The sequence below is a fragment of the Rhea pennata genome, chromosome 4, assembly GCF_028389875.1.
Source record: "Rhea pennata isolate bPtePen1 chromosome 4, bPtePen1.pri, whole genome shotgun sequence".
Taxonomy (NCBI): domain Eukaryota; kingdom Metazoa; phylum Chordata; class Aves; order Rheiformes; family Rheidae; genus Rhea; species Rhea pennata.
The window spans coordinates 9013726-9028609 of NC_084666.1; the positions used below are offsets into that span (position 1 = coordinate 9013726).

General features: G+C 51.3%; 1 protein-coding gene across 2 annotated transcripts in view; it reads left to right on the plus strand.

The window, feature by feature from the left end:
- Positions 1-4741: 4741 nt before the first annotated feature.
- The window catches only part of FGFR3 (fibroblast growth factor receptor 3), a 56118-nt gene continuing 45975 nt past the window's right edge, over positions 4742-14884 (plus strand). For both annotated transcript variants that reach the window (XM_062574542.1, XM_062574541.1), the window contains exon 1: positions 4742-4919. In XM_062574542.1, coding sequence (XP_062430526.1) covers positions 4742-4919 — 178 coding nt within the window. The remainder of the gene's footprint in view (positions 4920-14884) is intronic.

Here is a 14884-nt window from a genome sequence, read left to right on the forward strand (position 1 = left end):
AGTTCTCATGGGTTCATACCTGGAGTAAATCCTGGCTTCAAGACAGTTTCTTAAATATGGCTATGGGGCTCCCAGAAAATTGCCTTGGCAGCATGTCGTTCATTCTCACCAGCATCAGTCTTCACAGACCAGTGGGTGAACAAGCAGCATGTGATTTCATTTCAAATGGCCCCAATGTCGGGTGTTTTGCTACACCTACAAATGAAGTGCTTTAGCCAAGGTTTGTCTGAAATGTCATATATAGAGAGTGTTTGAATGGGCCTCCACAAAAGCAACGTCTCTGGCTTCTCCTCTGCAGGCCCCAGGTGACTGTCTTGGTTTACTTCAAGGACTAGGATAATCAGACCTGCAGGAGAGGTGAACTGCATCTCCGAGACCCGCTTGCAGGGGGGCACGGAGCCAGCCAGTGACCCGGGACTGGCTGCCATGCGGCACGGTGGCTGTGCTGAATCCAGATTATTTCAGGACCTGATTTAAAACCTTTGCTTCTCACACCCTCCATAGGCGTTCTCCAGTTTTTCTTCTACCTGCTTTCTCAAATCACCTAGTTTTCTCTCCAGGCTGCCAAACTATTTCACCTCTGCCAGAACCTCCCCATATGCTGCTCTTGCTGAAGAGACTTCGTGTGTCTCTCTCTAGTTCATTTATTCTTTCTTATTCCTTTTCAAATCACATTATTTCTCCCTTTAATTCTCACATCCACACTGTTCTGTGGGAAATAAGCTCTACAGGATGAAGTTGTGTGCAATCACCTTTCAAAGTGATATGCTTCCCATTTGCAAGCCCAGAGAAAGCCTTCACATGGTGGCTTAACCTTTCGCAGTGTTTACCCTGACAATCATTTGGGTCCTTAATCTTAGCAACAATGATTATCAGCTTGAAATTCAATAAACCTGCTTGGAATCGCAGCCCTTTGGACTGGCTAGTTAATAAAAACTGGTTTAGCCATTCCAATGTGCCTTATTGATAAAAACGGAGAGTGACATGAGCCCTGGAAAATTTACTCCCACGTCCACATCCACTGACGCTGCTTAACCCTTTGATTCTAAAGGATGCACAACTGGGATTTCTACCCGTGCAAACAGCTAATGATCTCGGGAGCAAAATTTCAGCCCAGTCTCAAATGCAATTCTAACGGCCCGTTGGGCTGAAGGAACAGGCTGGAAAACACCAGGGAGCTGCAACGCTCAATCTGGCTCACGCGTCCCCGTCCTGATAAGAAATATTTGGCAATACTTATTCTGTGTACCTAACCTGATACGATTCAGAGACCCAAGTGACCACGTCTCCTTGTGGTGCTGCCGAATCTCATTCAGCGTATTCACACTTGCGCTGAAGTTTCACCTGCTTCACTGCTCTGCTCCGTCTCAGGATTGCTTCAGGAGCTGTTTTCTGCCCGCTAAGGAAGCAAGTCACACAAGGACCTATTGATGGGCACATATGGTGTGGTGGGATGGAGTACCAGTCCCCCAGCATCATTTTACAAGATCTGAATTAAACCCCACACGTGTCAGCTCACAGCAGTCACCACGCTCTGCTCTCTGCTTGGTTAAATACGACAGCTCGGCCATGCAGGCAGGCAGGAGCTAAGAGTTTGATCTTTTATATATCTATATATATAGATATATAGATATATAAAAGAATGGGAACATTATTTTGCCTCATTCTTTTCTGTGGCCAGATTTATGCTTAAATATATTTCTGCATGGAATAGTTATAATGTGCAGGCTCATTGCTAAAAATGCTGTTTCTAGCTTTCCTGCCCATTGCCTGAAAGGCATCAAGCTCTGGTGGAGAGGCCAGGCAGAAAGGCAGGGAGTGAGCAGCAGGGAAAGGGAAGGGAAGGGGGAGAGGAAGGGGAAGGGGAAGCGGAAGAGGAAGGGGAAGGTGCCCTGGTCCAGGGCCACCTGCCTTGGTCCCTGTGCTGAATTATCCGGTGGTGGGAGCAGGAAGGCAGGGAGAGTGGTGGCTCACGGGCAAGGAGCGAGAGGAGCAGGAGCAGCGTGGGGGGCGCAGGCACCCGAGCCCCCAACCAGGACCAGGGCCGGGAACGTAGCAGCGACCAGCTCCGACACGACGGGCGCTGCCACTGCATCGTATTTCAGCTGCTCACTTGGAAAAAAGGGGCAGCCGCTTGCTGTCCCGGAGCTGCCGAAAGGGGGTTGATTTTCATCACTGACAGCTCTGGATATTAAGGGGAAGGAAAAGCTTATAAAGGGTAAGAGGAGAACAAACTCTTGGGTGGTGAGTGTACCCCAGCGTAAGGGGGAACATGCTCTTGGGTCGAGGTGGTAGCTGGGGCTACTATGCGTCTTATGGCATAGCAGTCCTAAAATAAATGCAGCGATGTTGAACAGGGTTTACTGCCCTCCATACATCGATTTTTTTATAGTAAGAATGTGGCTGAGACACAATCCAGAAACACAGTTTTTGCTGCACAGCACTACATCTCCGGCTCTGTTACAGTGGCCACCGCAGCGATGAACCAGCATCTAAAAATCTGCGCTTAATCGGGCTGGTGCTCCACAGCCTCATGCGACCGGGCTGCTCCCATTAATAAATGGGAAACCTAAAAATATCCCACCCTAGGGAAAACTGCCAACCTTGAAGTCCTTCACGCAGGACTATCTCAATCCCTCTTTGATTTCCTGTTGCAAAGGGCTTCCAAATGTTATAAGCTTTTAGTTTCTCTGCAAATGAAAACCAGTTCGAAGGCATTAGAGGGCTGGGTTTTCCTGGTTTGAGACACAGACCTTCACATCTCTCAGAAGCCTCCGGCAGCAGCTTTAAAACTCGCTCGCTTTGGATGGGACGTTCCCGTCCTGCCGCCCCGCAGCGAGAGGCACGCAGGCGTGTTTGGCTTTGCCCCGGCGCTGCAGTTTCACTGATGTTCTCATTCTAGCTGTGGACTGAGGAAAGCTCCTGACCTCCCTTTGCTGCTCTTTTGAGAAACAGAGCTAACAATAATAAAAATAACAGGGAAGGTGGTGAGGATTTGCTCACTCTCTTATCCTGCTGACTTGACACGAGAGCGGAATTTGGCCCTACTTTTCCAAAAAGTCGTCATCGAAATAACAACGGCAATGACTCCACATACGGCGTTACTTTCTTCTCACTACAATTACGTCGTTGCCGTTGTTATTATTATTTTTATTGATTTTCTGGCACCTCTAACACAGCAGTTGTGAGCGAAAACATCTTTCAGTTTGACACACTTCCCTGGCATCTCTGCGATGGTGAAAAAACTGTGTTTTAGCTATACGCCTGCTTTTCCCTCCATCGTTTTCGTTCAAACTGCCTGTGTCACCCCGCAGAGTGCTGTAGCGCTGAGACGCCAGGCTCCCCGCCCCCGGTAAAGGCGTCAAGATGGGGGCCGGGCTCAGCGGCAGCAGCGCCGACGCGGAGCCCCCCCCCCCCGCCGAGGATGCCAGCAATTCCCGCTTTCCGCCGAAAAGCGAAACCTGCCCCGGCAGCAGGGATCCGGCCGGCGGAGAGCAAGCCTCGAGGCCGCCTGAGCTCTTCAGGCATTTCTCGTAGCTGAACCGTCTCAGCTTTGCGGTTAGCAAGGTGGGGTTTTGGGGGGCCCCTGCGCAGAGCGTCTTCTGCTCCGAGAGCGTTCGCCCCGTCAGCGGGTGAATCGCTGTGTTAAAGCAGAGCCGTGCTCTCTCGGCGCGAAGCCGCGCAGGTCGCTTTTCCGCAGGAACTGATGCACGCCACTTCGGCCAGTCAGCCGTGTCCGGGGCTGACCGAGATGACTGCACTGCCCCTAACCGCAACGAGTGACATTTAATCAGATTTTATCATCAGCAGCAGCAAGCCCCAGCTAGCAGCAGGGAATGTGCAGAATCCAAGGAGGGTAACGCTCACTGCTGCACGTGCAATGCCGGCACCGGGCGGTCGGCGGGCCAGGGCATGGGAGCCCCCGCGGCAGCACGGCAATCCCACCGGCAAGCACGAGCCCTTAGGCTGAGTCCAGGCAGGGCTTGCATGCCGTGTCCTGCCTGGATTGCCCACTGACCCAAGGGAGCCGGCTGAGGCCGACTCAGAAAACCCACCTTTGCTGTTGTAAGACGAAGAAGAAGAAGAAGATGAAAAAAAAATCTGTGCGCTTTTCAGGGCCCGCTGCGCCAGGGCGCGAGGCCACTCTGCGTAGCCGCGGGTTTAGGGTTAGGACTGCAGGATTTGGGACAGACTGTAAGCTCCCAGGCGCAGGGAGAAAGGGCGCTCGCCTCCCCGCGGGGCGGACGCGCCGTCTTCCGCTCGCTCCCAGCGCGCCCCCCGCGTCCCGGGCCGCGGAGCGGGGCGCGGCCCCCCGCGGCGGCGGCGGCGGCGGCGCGGAGCGGCGCGGAGCGGGGCGGGGCGGGGCCGCCCGCGGCTCGGCCCCGGCGGGCGGGGACAGCGCGGCCGCCCCGCTCCGCGCCCGCGCCCGCCAACCAGACGCAGAAGCGCCGCGGCGGCGGGCGGGCGGCGGCGGCTCCTCGGGCGCGCTCCCTCCATGAGCGGTGCGCGGCCGGCCGCGGGGCTTGCGCAGGTACACGGCCGCCGGCGCCGCTTTTTGCGCGCGTCTCTCCCCCCCTTTATTTTTTTTTTCCTCCTCGATTTCCCCCCCCCCCGCCTCAAAAAAAATAATATATATATATCTACACATACTTCGGCACGGCGGGGGCTGAGCGGCTCTCCCCTTCTCCCGCAGCGCGGCGGCGGAGCGGAGCGCTGAGCGGCGGCAGCATGCGGCCGGAGGATGTCTGAGCCGGGCGGCGGCGGTGCGGCTCCCCCGCGCCCGCGGCGCCGCGCCGGAGGCATGCCGGCGGCGTGGGGCTGCCTGTGGTGCCTGTGCCTGGCGGCGGCGGCCGGCGGGCTCCCGGCGGCCCGGCGGCCCGGCGCCCCCGCGGAGGAGAGGAGCGGCGGGCAGCCCGCAGGTGAGGCGGCGCGGGCGGCGGGCGAGCGTGGGAACGCGGCGTCCGCTGCGGACGGGCTTGGGAGAGCGGCGGCCGGAGGGGCGCCCGGGAGGGAAGGGTCGCTCTTCGGGCAGCCCCCGGTGTCCCGGAGGCTCCTTCCCGCGGTAGCCGCAGTTGCCGCGGCGGCCCGGGGTTTGGGCCGTAGCCGCGCTGGCGGCTGAGCGCGGAAAAGCCGAGACACCGCCGGGCCGTGCGCGGTGCGCGGGGGCGAGCGGCGGGGAGGCGTCTCCCCCCCGTTGTAGGGTCGCCGCAGCTTGGTTGACTTCGGCGTAATAGTTGGGATTGTGTTGAGAAGGGGGGGAAAAAAACCCACACATTTACGGGAATGCAGCAATTACCTCCCCTCGAGTGGAAACTTTGCAGCCGCAAGTGAAAAAGAAAAAGTTAACACGCGGGGCAAAAGCTGTCTAAAAGCTGTACGGCGGTGTTTGAAATGTCGCGTCTCCCTGATACGGCTCAGCTGCTACCTGAGTCCCTGTTTATTTTTCAAAGCTCTTTAATGGAAGGTAGCCCCCTGCCAGCCCCCTGTCTTCAAGATTACATGTACCTAACAGAAAGTTTCCATTGTTCGCGAAAGGGTTTGAAGCAGGTTTGCCAAAAAAGTGACAGGGGAATAAATGGGCTTCGTGGAGGCTGGGGGGGTGGGGGCATTACTTTCATACCCCTTTTGGTTAAAGCTATAAATCATGCTGGGGGTTGGTTTTGTTTTCAAGAAAGTACTAATAAAACACCAGATTCTTAGTGTAACTCGTTTGGCTCATTTTTCACAGCCAAAAGAATTGATTTATGGGGCAACATCTCAGCTACTTTGTCAGAGCAGATGAAATTGGTGTTTAGGAGGAAACAAGAGCAGCCGGCGCTAGTAACGCTATTAGGAATTGACCGAAATTAAGTGTCAGAACTTTTCCCCGTTTTAGCCTGAAATATGTACTTGCGTTGTCACTTAACAGCAAAATTTTCTGGGGAGCCCCAAGGAAAGTGTGGAGCAACCTCTGTGACTTCCTCAGAGGTCCTCTGGATTTACACTCATGCAGGCAGAGCTCCCAGCCAGGGACTGAGGTCATGGGAAAAAAAATAGTAAAAACCTTTCTGTTCTTTAAGACACCCACATTAGGATCTTCGGGTGCTGTCTGAAATACAGCAAGTGACATGCCCGAAAGCCGTCCGGCGTGTTGGTGGAAGGGAGGCAGCTGAAGAAAACGTCCCTGTGGTGATGTCTTAGAACGGAGCGATGCCAGGCGCTCGGGGGAAATCCTGCGGGCAGGTTCTGGTTTCCCTATCCCGGCTTCTCCGAGTAATGGCATAGTTGTGGTCCGGCTGTTGTTGCTGTCAAAACTCTCCCGCGCTTTGCGGGGAGCAGGATTAGGCCGTCAACGGAGGGCTCCCGTGCGCACGGTCCCGAGCGTTTCTCCAGCGGTGGGAGCGAGGGGTGGCCCGCGCGGGGCGGCAGGCAGCGTGCCACGGAGCCCGGACCGAGCTTTGTAACGCCAGGCTACTTCTTGACCAACCACGTGGATGAGGCAAGCTTGAAATACCGCTAGCGATACCCGGGCTGCTTGTCGTGATATCTAATTGACTCGTCAGGCAAGGGCAGAGGACCCGCTGCCAGCGCGTAGGGCGCTCTTATCTGGGGGAGAAAGGGTTCTGCAAAAGAAACTGTAAAGAATATAAACCTTCAGAGCCAAGTAAAAACACATTTTACTTTTCAATCTTTCAATTGAATGGTAAAAAGCAAATTCTTTCTCCTAGTCAAATGGGCCATGGGGTATTGGCTCATTACTGAGGGTTGTTGTTCGCTAGGTTTTGCATTTACAGTCTAAGGCCTTATTTTCCATAAAGGGGCTTGGAAGGATTTTTCCCTAGTGATCTAATTCTCCACACGGGGCTGTGAAGGCTGTAACAGCTACTGCTTTGTGCCTATACTCTGCTACATAAAACACACATTGAAGGGAGGCATTCTCGAGGTATGTGTATGTTTGCTAATATGAATACTAGCTATTAGTGGAGGTGGAGGGGGTGCAGGTTTTAACATCTCCGCAGGGAGGTGTTCGGCTGTTGGCAGGAAGGAGGCAGATGGCGGGGCTGTTGCTGAATAGAAGCTAAACTAAAAACACCAGGGGCCTCATCTGGGCTGAGTTTCTCTTCTCTCCCTTTCTCGGGGCTGCTGCAGGAAGAACAATGTCATTTTTTTTTTTTATGAATGAAAGTAGAGAGGCAAGGCAGGATTGAATGTGTATGTCATTCAGCGGCTATGACAGAGATGATTAGGGAGGTCAGTGAACTCCTTTGCAGCCTTGAGCATGCGGTCACTCTATTCAGCAGCCACAGAATAGACATCAATATAAAAAAGCCCTACCAATTTGCATTAGTATTCAGATAAAGATATTACTTCGTACGATTTGTGAATGTCAAGTAATGCTGGCTGTTTTCTTAGAGAGCAGACCAACAGAAACAGCAGCATTTCTCTTCTAAAGACTTCTGATAACAGGCTATCTCCTGCATCTTGTTTGTGCGTGTGCGTACATGATACGTAGGGAAAAATGAATTTCGGGGTTTCTTACTATACTGGTTAGCTGCTAAAACTGTGTGTATGTGTTGAAAAAGTTGCATAGAAAGGTGTTAATATCTGAGAAAGTTTGTGCAGGAAGGGGGGAGCTATCCGAGTATGTCAGGAGCAATAACCGAAGTTTACTTACACGGTACTGCAGTCAAGTTGTCACCCAGAGTTATTGCACTGGCCCCAGCAAGCAAGCCAAAAAAGCAGAAGAGATGCCAATGTCAGGATTTAACTTAGTTTGAATATTGAGCCACATATTCTTGTGACTTTTCTGCTTGGAAGCAGTAGCGATGTGCCGGCTGACAAGTTTTTCTTTATACAGGTTATAGCAACTGTACTCTTATTTATTTATTTATTGGCCTTTTCAGCTTCTGACTAGCTGAGAGTGCAAGGTATAGGATATTATGATCTGCGTCATTTTGCTTTGTGTGTCTAAATGCTCCAAAGTTCACCATGAAATTATAATTGTATTAAGTGAGTGCTGAATGGCACTGACCATTCCTGGAGTAAGTTTCTGGGTTTATACCTTCTCGAAAGAGAAGCATTTTAAAGCCCTTTAAAAAGAGTCTCTTATTAAGAAATGTTGCTTTCTATGTTATGGCTGAGACCTGAAATCCTTTAGATTCAGTGGGCAGCTACAAGTAAGACAGTTTTGCTGAAGAAAGTTGATTCATTTATTGTCTTAACAGTAGTAGATTGCAAAATGTTAATTAAGTCTTTAATGTTGAGGCCAGCATATTTTAGAGAGCAGTAAAATTAGAAGACATGAGTAAAGGATGATGAAATATGGCTTTTTTGCTTTTCAGTCTATTCTTCACCTAACAAATAGTGACCTGGAAAATCTGTCCCATTGCAGAGACCGGTTCATTAATGCATTTGATGCTAGATGTATAACATCACCATCTTTTCCACATAGTGACAAGGGTCACTCCAATTATATCTATTTTTTTTTCTTTTAATTAAGACTTTATTAACAACCATTGAACAGGGAATGTGATGAAAGTAGATCTTAAAATTGCGTAGCCAATTGTTGATCTGCTAATTAAATGATGCAATTAAATTAAGCCTCTCTGACCGGCACGTTAACTTTTATGACTCCCTCTAACAAATCTTCACCGCTGTTCTACCTGTTCAGAGCCTTCCTGAACATGTTTTTGGGGAGTTAGATGAACACTGAAGAAGTCTGGACTGCGGCATCCCTGAATCAGGACCATTTCTATTTGGAGGGACCCAGCCCAGATCCCTGGGCAGGGCTGAAACTTTTTAAAGCAAGCTGAGGGCTTTTTCCCCCTTTCAGTATGAGGAAAAAACTCTTTTGTCATTATGTATGGTCTGTAAAAGTGAACTTTGATATCAAACTATATGTTTTGAAGCTGTCCTTCCAGAAGACTTATTGCATCCATCTGCTGTTTCAGTTAGAAACCCTAAAAGATATGGAATCACCCCAGTTTCTCCATGGTTAATGAGATTTCCAGTTTACAAAAGCAACATTTAACCAACATGTTTCTGAGAGCATTGGGTTAACTGGCCAGCGAAGCTTATGGCTGGCGATGTCAGCTGAATCTTAACTTTGGTTAAGGTTAGGGCATGGCCTGCTAGTAAGTTTTTTTTCCTGGCTGATCATTTAAATCTGTAGAGTCCAGTGCAGAAGGGTGATCCCGAGCCCTGGGGCTGCAGGACAGGTGGAGATGCGGCTGTCTTGTCCCCTATCACAGTTTAGCTCCAGGCAAATTTTAATATATGTAAAATCAGCCCAGGAGGAATGTTACAGATCCCCCCGGCATTTCCAGCTCGAGTTGTGCGTGAGCCCACTCGGGCTCCTGGAGATGCTCTACAAGGCGCTGGTTTGATACCAGAAACTTCCTCCGTGTCTCTTAGGAGTTGGGGTTGGTCGAGTTGGTCCCTGGCTCCCCCCTGTAGATCTTGCAGACACTTCCAGTGAGCCAGCACATCTCTGGAAGGAGCAAGCCCGGGCTCCCTACCTCTGTTTCTTGGCACGCGGTGAATTCCCCGTTTCTTTCTGTGCTTTCTACTGATCAGGTAATTGAGGTTATAAAGTGTGGCGTATTTCAAGCATGGAAAAATATACAGCCATAAAATAGTATAAAAGCAGCCAATATCTGGCAGTTTGAGCTATTTTTCCCAGCTAGGTTGAACCTAATACGCAGACAGTCGATTAAACATGCCCTATTTATTTTTAATTTTAATTAAAAAAAAATTTTTTTTCAGTTCTCCTGCCTGAACAGACTTACCTGTTGGGCTCTTCCTGCCGGAGCGAGATGTGCTCGTAACTCTGTCTGCGCCCGGGGAGCCCGTTTCTTGGCTCCACGTACCGGTTCGGAGCAGGGGCAGGGGGGCGAGCGAAACCCGCTGTGGAAACCCTAGCTCGAAACCGCGTCCGCCCGCCGCCAACGTACGTACGGTGCCGAAAGCGCCCGCGCAACCCCCTTGGCTGCGGCGACCAGGAAGTTTCCACGATATCGAAAGGCAAACACGGACCGCGAGATAGGAGGCGAGTTGAAGCCTTAGGTAAACGCGGGAGCTGCAGACGAGCGAGGCGGTCGGCCAGCGACGCGCCCCGCTCCGCTCCGCCGGGGAGGCCGCGGCCCCGGGGCGGCCGCTGCGCCGGCGCCTTCGCCGCCACGCTCGCGCGCGTCCCGCCGAGCGCCGGGGCCTTTCGGAGACTCGCGGGGCGGGAAAGCGGGAAAGCGCTTCCCCAGCCGCCGCTCCGGGCGCGTTCGCCTGGGAAAGGAGCGGTGCTTCTAGCAGGGGGAGAGTCAGCTTTCGTGCGCTGGCCTCGCTCCCTCCCCTCGGGAGAGGAGGGGCGGATAAGGAGGCTGTTGGCTAAGAAGGTTTTATTAAATCTTGGAACAGCATCGTAGTTTCGCTATCGCGCCCCAACTGCGTGCAAAACACTCACCGCGTGCTTACGTGTTTAGCATCCGTGGGACTTTGGGGCTTTGCCATTTCTGCAGGTTGCGAGGGGTTAAAAGTGTTAATGACTCAGAAGCGAGAAGGGTTCCAGGTTTTCGGGCGAAGAAGGGACGCCGTCTGGGATCGCTATCTGCGACTCTGCAAGATCTCAGCGGCTGCAGCGTGCGTTTCCCAAGGGAAACGTTCCCTGCGAACGCTTCAGGAGGTGGATTGCCGCTTGGATTTGCACCCAGCAGTTATACCCTGAGCTATTTAACTGTGTTAAAATCTAAAGGTGATTCATGCCAGCATGTTTTGGTTTTGGGGGGTAGATTTTTTTTGAGGCCAGTTTATATTCCTGTAGTTTAAGTATAAGCTTTTTTAGGGAAAGGAAATCATTAGCCGTCGTGGTGCAGCCCTGCACGATAGAGACCCGGGGGCCGGGGGAGCAGAGGGTGGATGCCAAAGTCCTGGTGTTTGATAACCAGGGTGAGAAGAAAGTACTCGTTGGCATACCTTGATTCAGTGCTTTTGCCCCTCGAAGTGTTTCGCAGCACACCTTTATTACACCAAACAACCCTGTGCAGTCCAAGCCAGTAATCTCGCTAAATTATTCAGTCGCTGTAGTTAAATCAGCAAAGCTTTGGGGGCAAGGCCACTGCTTCGGCTGTAAGGATTGGGTGAATACCCGTCTGTTGCAGGTGAGAGCCTCCCGGGAGGAGCAGCACCCCGGTCCCGGGGTCCCCGCGGTGGCCGGGGCGGAGGAGAGCACAGGCAGTGGGATGTGGGGATGCTCAACGCTGAGCTCCACGGGAGAAGGCAAAATGCGTGTCCAGGGAGGCTTTTCTTTTGGGGACAGGGACCTATGGGAGATGTTCCTGGGTTCAGGTGGGAAGACCAGCCATCATCAACCTCTCGCTTTCCCCCATCCAAGAACCAAAAAGCCTCCAAGAGCTGGATTTTTAATTTTACTTGGTTGCATGGCAAAGTTCGTAAAGATCCTTTAGGGGCAAGGTCGGCTCCTCGTTCGGAGGGTTGTTGCTTTGTTTGGGGGTTTTGCCGTTCTCCACTGCTTGCAGTCCCGCAAAAATAATAACGAGGGGCCGATCTTGTGCCTACTGGGTTATTTCAGGGAACGCAGCGGCACCCGGTGCCCTCCTGCGAATCCGCCCGACACAGCAGAGGTGCCTGGTACACGGCATACCCGGGCAGGGGCTGTACCTGGAGCCGCGGCCACAGGCAGGCACAGCAGGGAGAAAGGGTTTTCTTACAGGGTTTGGGTTTTTGTTTTTGTTTGTTTTTTTTAATATCCCTTCCCCCTCGCTCTCCACACTGCTTTCATGTGCAAGACTCGAGTACAAGCAATTCCCAGCAGAATATTTCTGCAGCTTATCTGGAGACTGTAGGTCTTGAAGTAGCCAGTGATTTGATTTTTTTTATTATTATTATTATTACTGTCTTTTTTTTAAAAAAAAAACTTTAATATAGACTCCTAGGGCAAACATGTTATTTCTAACTGTTTGTGGAATTGCTGCAAAATAAGCATGCCGATTCCCCGTGCTGTGCCTTGGGAAATTGGGCTGTCGGAGATTAAAAAAAAAAAAAAAAAAATGAAAGGAGACGACCAGTTGCAACTGGAAGAGCCGGGAGCAAAGAGTGTGTACGGACGACTAACGTGTAACTACAGATAAATCCTCCATGAGCCTGTCTTCAATTAAAAGAATGATTGGAATTACGCGTGCTGCCATCCCTCCTGATGTGTTGCATGCGTGTTTGTCCGAATAAAGCATTTTTAGGAAGGGAGAATTAAAAAAAAAACACCAGATTTTAATCTTCCTTTGGTAGCCGATATGTCTGCCTTTTGCAAGGGCGTATTTCTCCCTGTCTTAGACTACCCAGGCTTGTTGACAGTAAACAACTGTCACTTGGCAGTTTATGAAAGAAGAAGAATGTTTAAGAAAACATGTCCAGTTTAAATAGTTATGTTAATGGGCTGGGGATTCGGGCAGGAGTTGGGGGGGCTGGTAAATGGAGGTGCATAAATTAGCATTTACCCTGTATTTACCCTGTAAGAAATGAGCTGCAAATGAGTGCAGTTGGAGCAGGGGGAACACTCGCAAAATAAAATAAAACATGCATTCATTTTTATGGCTGGTGGATTATGCATGATCTCGCAGCTTTTCATGAAAGCGTGTTTTTTTTTTTTTTTTTTTTCCCCCCTTTTTTTTTTCCCAGGGAAAACTCAGAAAGCCTCTTTCTTGCAAAGTGTGGTCAGTCGGTTCCCAGGAGGCCGTGTGCCTGGGTGAGATGAGCCGCAGGGCTGGGAGCCCAGATCTCCCGCTAACCCGCCTTCACGGTGCTTCACGCTCCACGGGCGGCACTTTGCCCTGCACAGCCCTCCGGCGCCCTTGCTCTGCGCCGCGCAGGGGTGAGCGGAAGAGGCGCCGGCAGAGAAGCTCTGCCTCCCAATTCACTAATTGATTAATAATAATTAAAAAAAAAAAGAGAGAGAGGAAGGAGAGAAAAGTGAGGAGCAGCAGATGGTGTCCTCTCTGCATCACTGCCTGGTCTTGCTACAGATCCGTCACCCACCTTCTTCTAAGTTCAGCACGTATGAGGTAGTGAGTGATGACTGGAGATGGAGGGCTTGTTGCAGCTCAGCCTAAAGGCACCTGGCTCAGCAACGTTGCAGAGTGAGGGCTTCTTGTCAGGCACTTGAAATCTGTAGTTAAGCATAAAGATAAGTTGCAGACTTCCCGGGCTCCTGATTTCACTGGCTCAGGAACAAGGGCTATAAGCCGCTATGGGAACAGTTATCCTTGAAGATATGTCATCAGACAGTATCTCATCTGTCATCTCCTCCTCACCCTCCCGCAGCCCCTGTTTCCTGCCCACCTGGGATACACTGTAAATACTGTAGAGTTTCAATATATACAGTATAGATACAGAGCTTTGGTGGGGACCATTCTTGAGAGAAGACAAGCTAGGTGGCCTTGTGGCAAGTGTGTCCCACTCAACCTTCGTCTGATTTAGCCTCGCGTGTCTCGGAGCAGGGCACGTCGGCAGCAGCGCCTTGCCTTGCCCTCGTTGCAGGCAGCAAGACGTGGAGGGGAGAGAGCAACAGGGGCAAATGGGAACCCCTTGGGTATGGAAGAAAGGATCACACTTTAGTTTCTTTTGGCCGGTGGTTCAATTAGTGTTGCGTTATTTAGAGAAGGAGGTAAAGGAAACCCAAAGCTAAAACCTGCTGCCCAAGAAACGTTTTGAAATCTGCCCTCTGCTTAACCACCCGCACACAGCCCAGACAAAAAAGAAAGCAAGTCCTTGAAAGTGTTTATTGAGCTGTACGGTGACTCCAACATGTTTATTATTTATTGCAGAAACAGGATTTTTGCCTCATTTTTATTTATAGTTGTGCTGGCGGTTGTGGGATTTGAGAAGGAGTCTAGAGGAGAAGGTGGTGGGCTTCCTGATCAAGAAAGTCTTCCTGGAGGGAGGTCCAGGCACTGTTGCAGGGCTCAAAACAACCTGGCCTACCAGTGTGATATTGGCTGTTACCACCCTGTGCAGTGGCAGAACGCAAATCCTTCCTGTGAGGGGCCATCTACACACTTTGCATAAGATAATCTTCTAGTTGGAATGTGTTAGTCTTGGCGCAAAGTTCCCAAAACCTTTTCAGGTACTTTGAAAATATGTGTGCATGTTTAAAGTAGAGGTTTTCTTCCCCTCCTGCTCCCTCACCCCAGTGAATAGCAAATTAGGTTTAGACAAGCTGTGCAGTCTTTGCAGGGATGGCTTTACTCAGCACTTGAACATGGCCATCCGGTGACGAGAAGGAGGTGCAGGGGCCTGGAGCACACGGCTCAGCTGAGCGGCGGTGGGTCAGAGGGGATGGCACCATCCTGGGGTCAAGGTCTCCTGCAGCTGGTTGCAGCTGATGGTGAGACATGTGGCCCTCTTAGAGACCTAGCAGTCGTCCATGCGAGAATCGCTCAGGAGTTGCTGTTTTTTTCATGGGACTGAGAAAGGAAGGATGAAAAGCATCAACCTGTTTGTGTAGAGCAAAATTTCTCCCTGCCACCGAGACGGTGTCTCTCTCTGGTGGCACTGAAGATAAAACAGGTTCACATTGCAGGTTGGAGGGTGATTCTAGGCAGATACAGGATCTGAGTCAGGGTCATGGACCTGGCCTAACATTGTCCTCACCTGAGTGGGAGCTTCAGACATTCCCCTGTCCAGTGGCTCTATGGGCACCAGGGTCTAAACTGCTCTGTGGTCTTACTGCCATCCAGGGGGCAGCTCTTGCTCTGCTTATGTCTGTGCTAAGAAACAGGTCTGTGTAGAGAAAAATCTGCAGGGAGGTTGCACATCTTAACGGCTTTGCTCGTGGTGGTTCATCCCACCATCCACCCCCTCCTCATCCCAGGAGTCTGGCTGCAGTATGACCTTGGCGCCT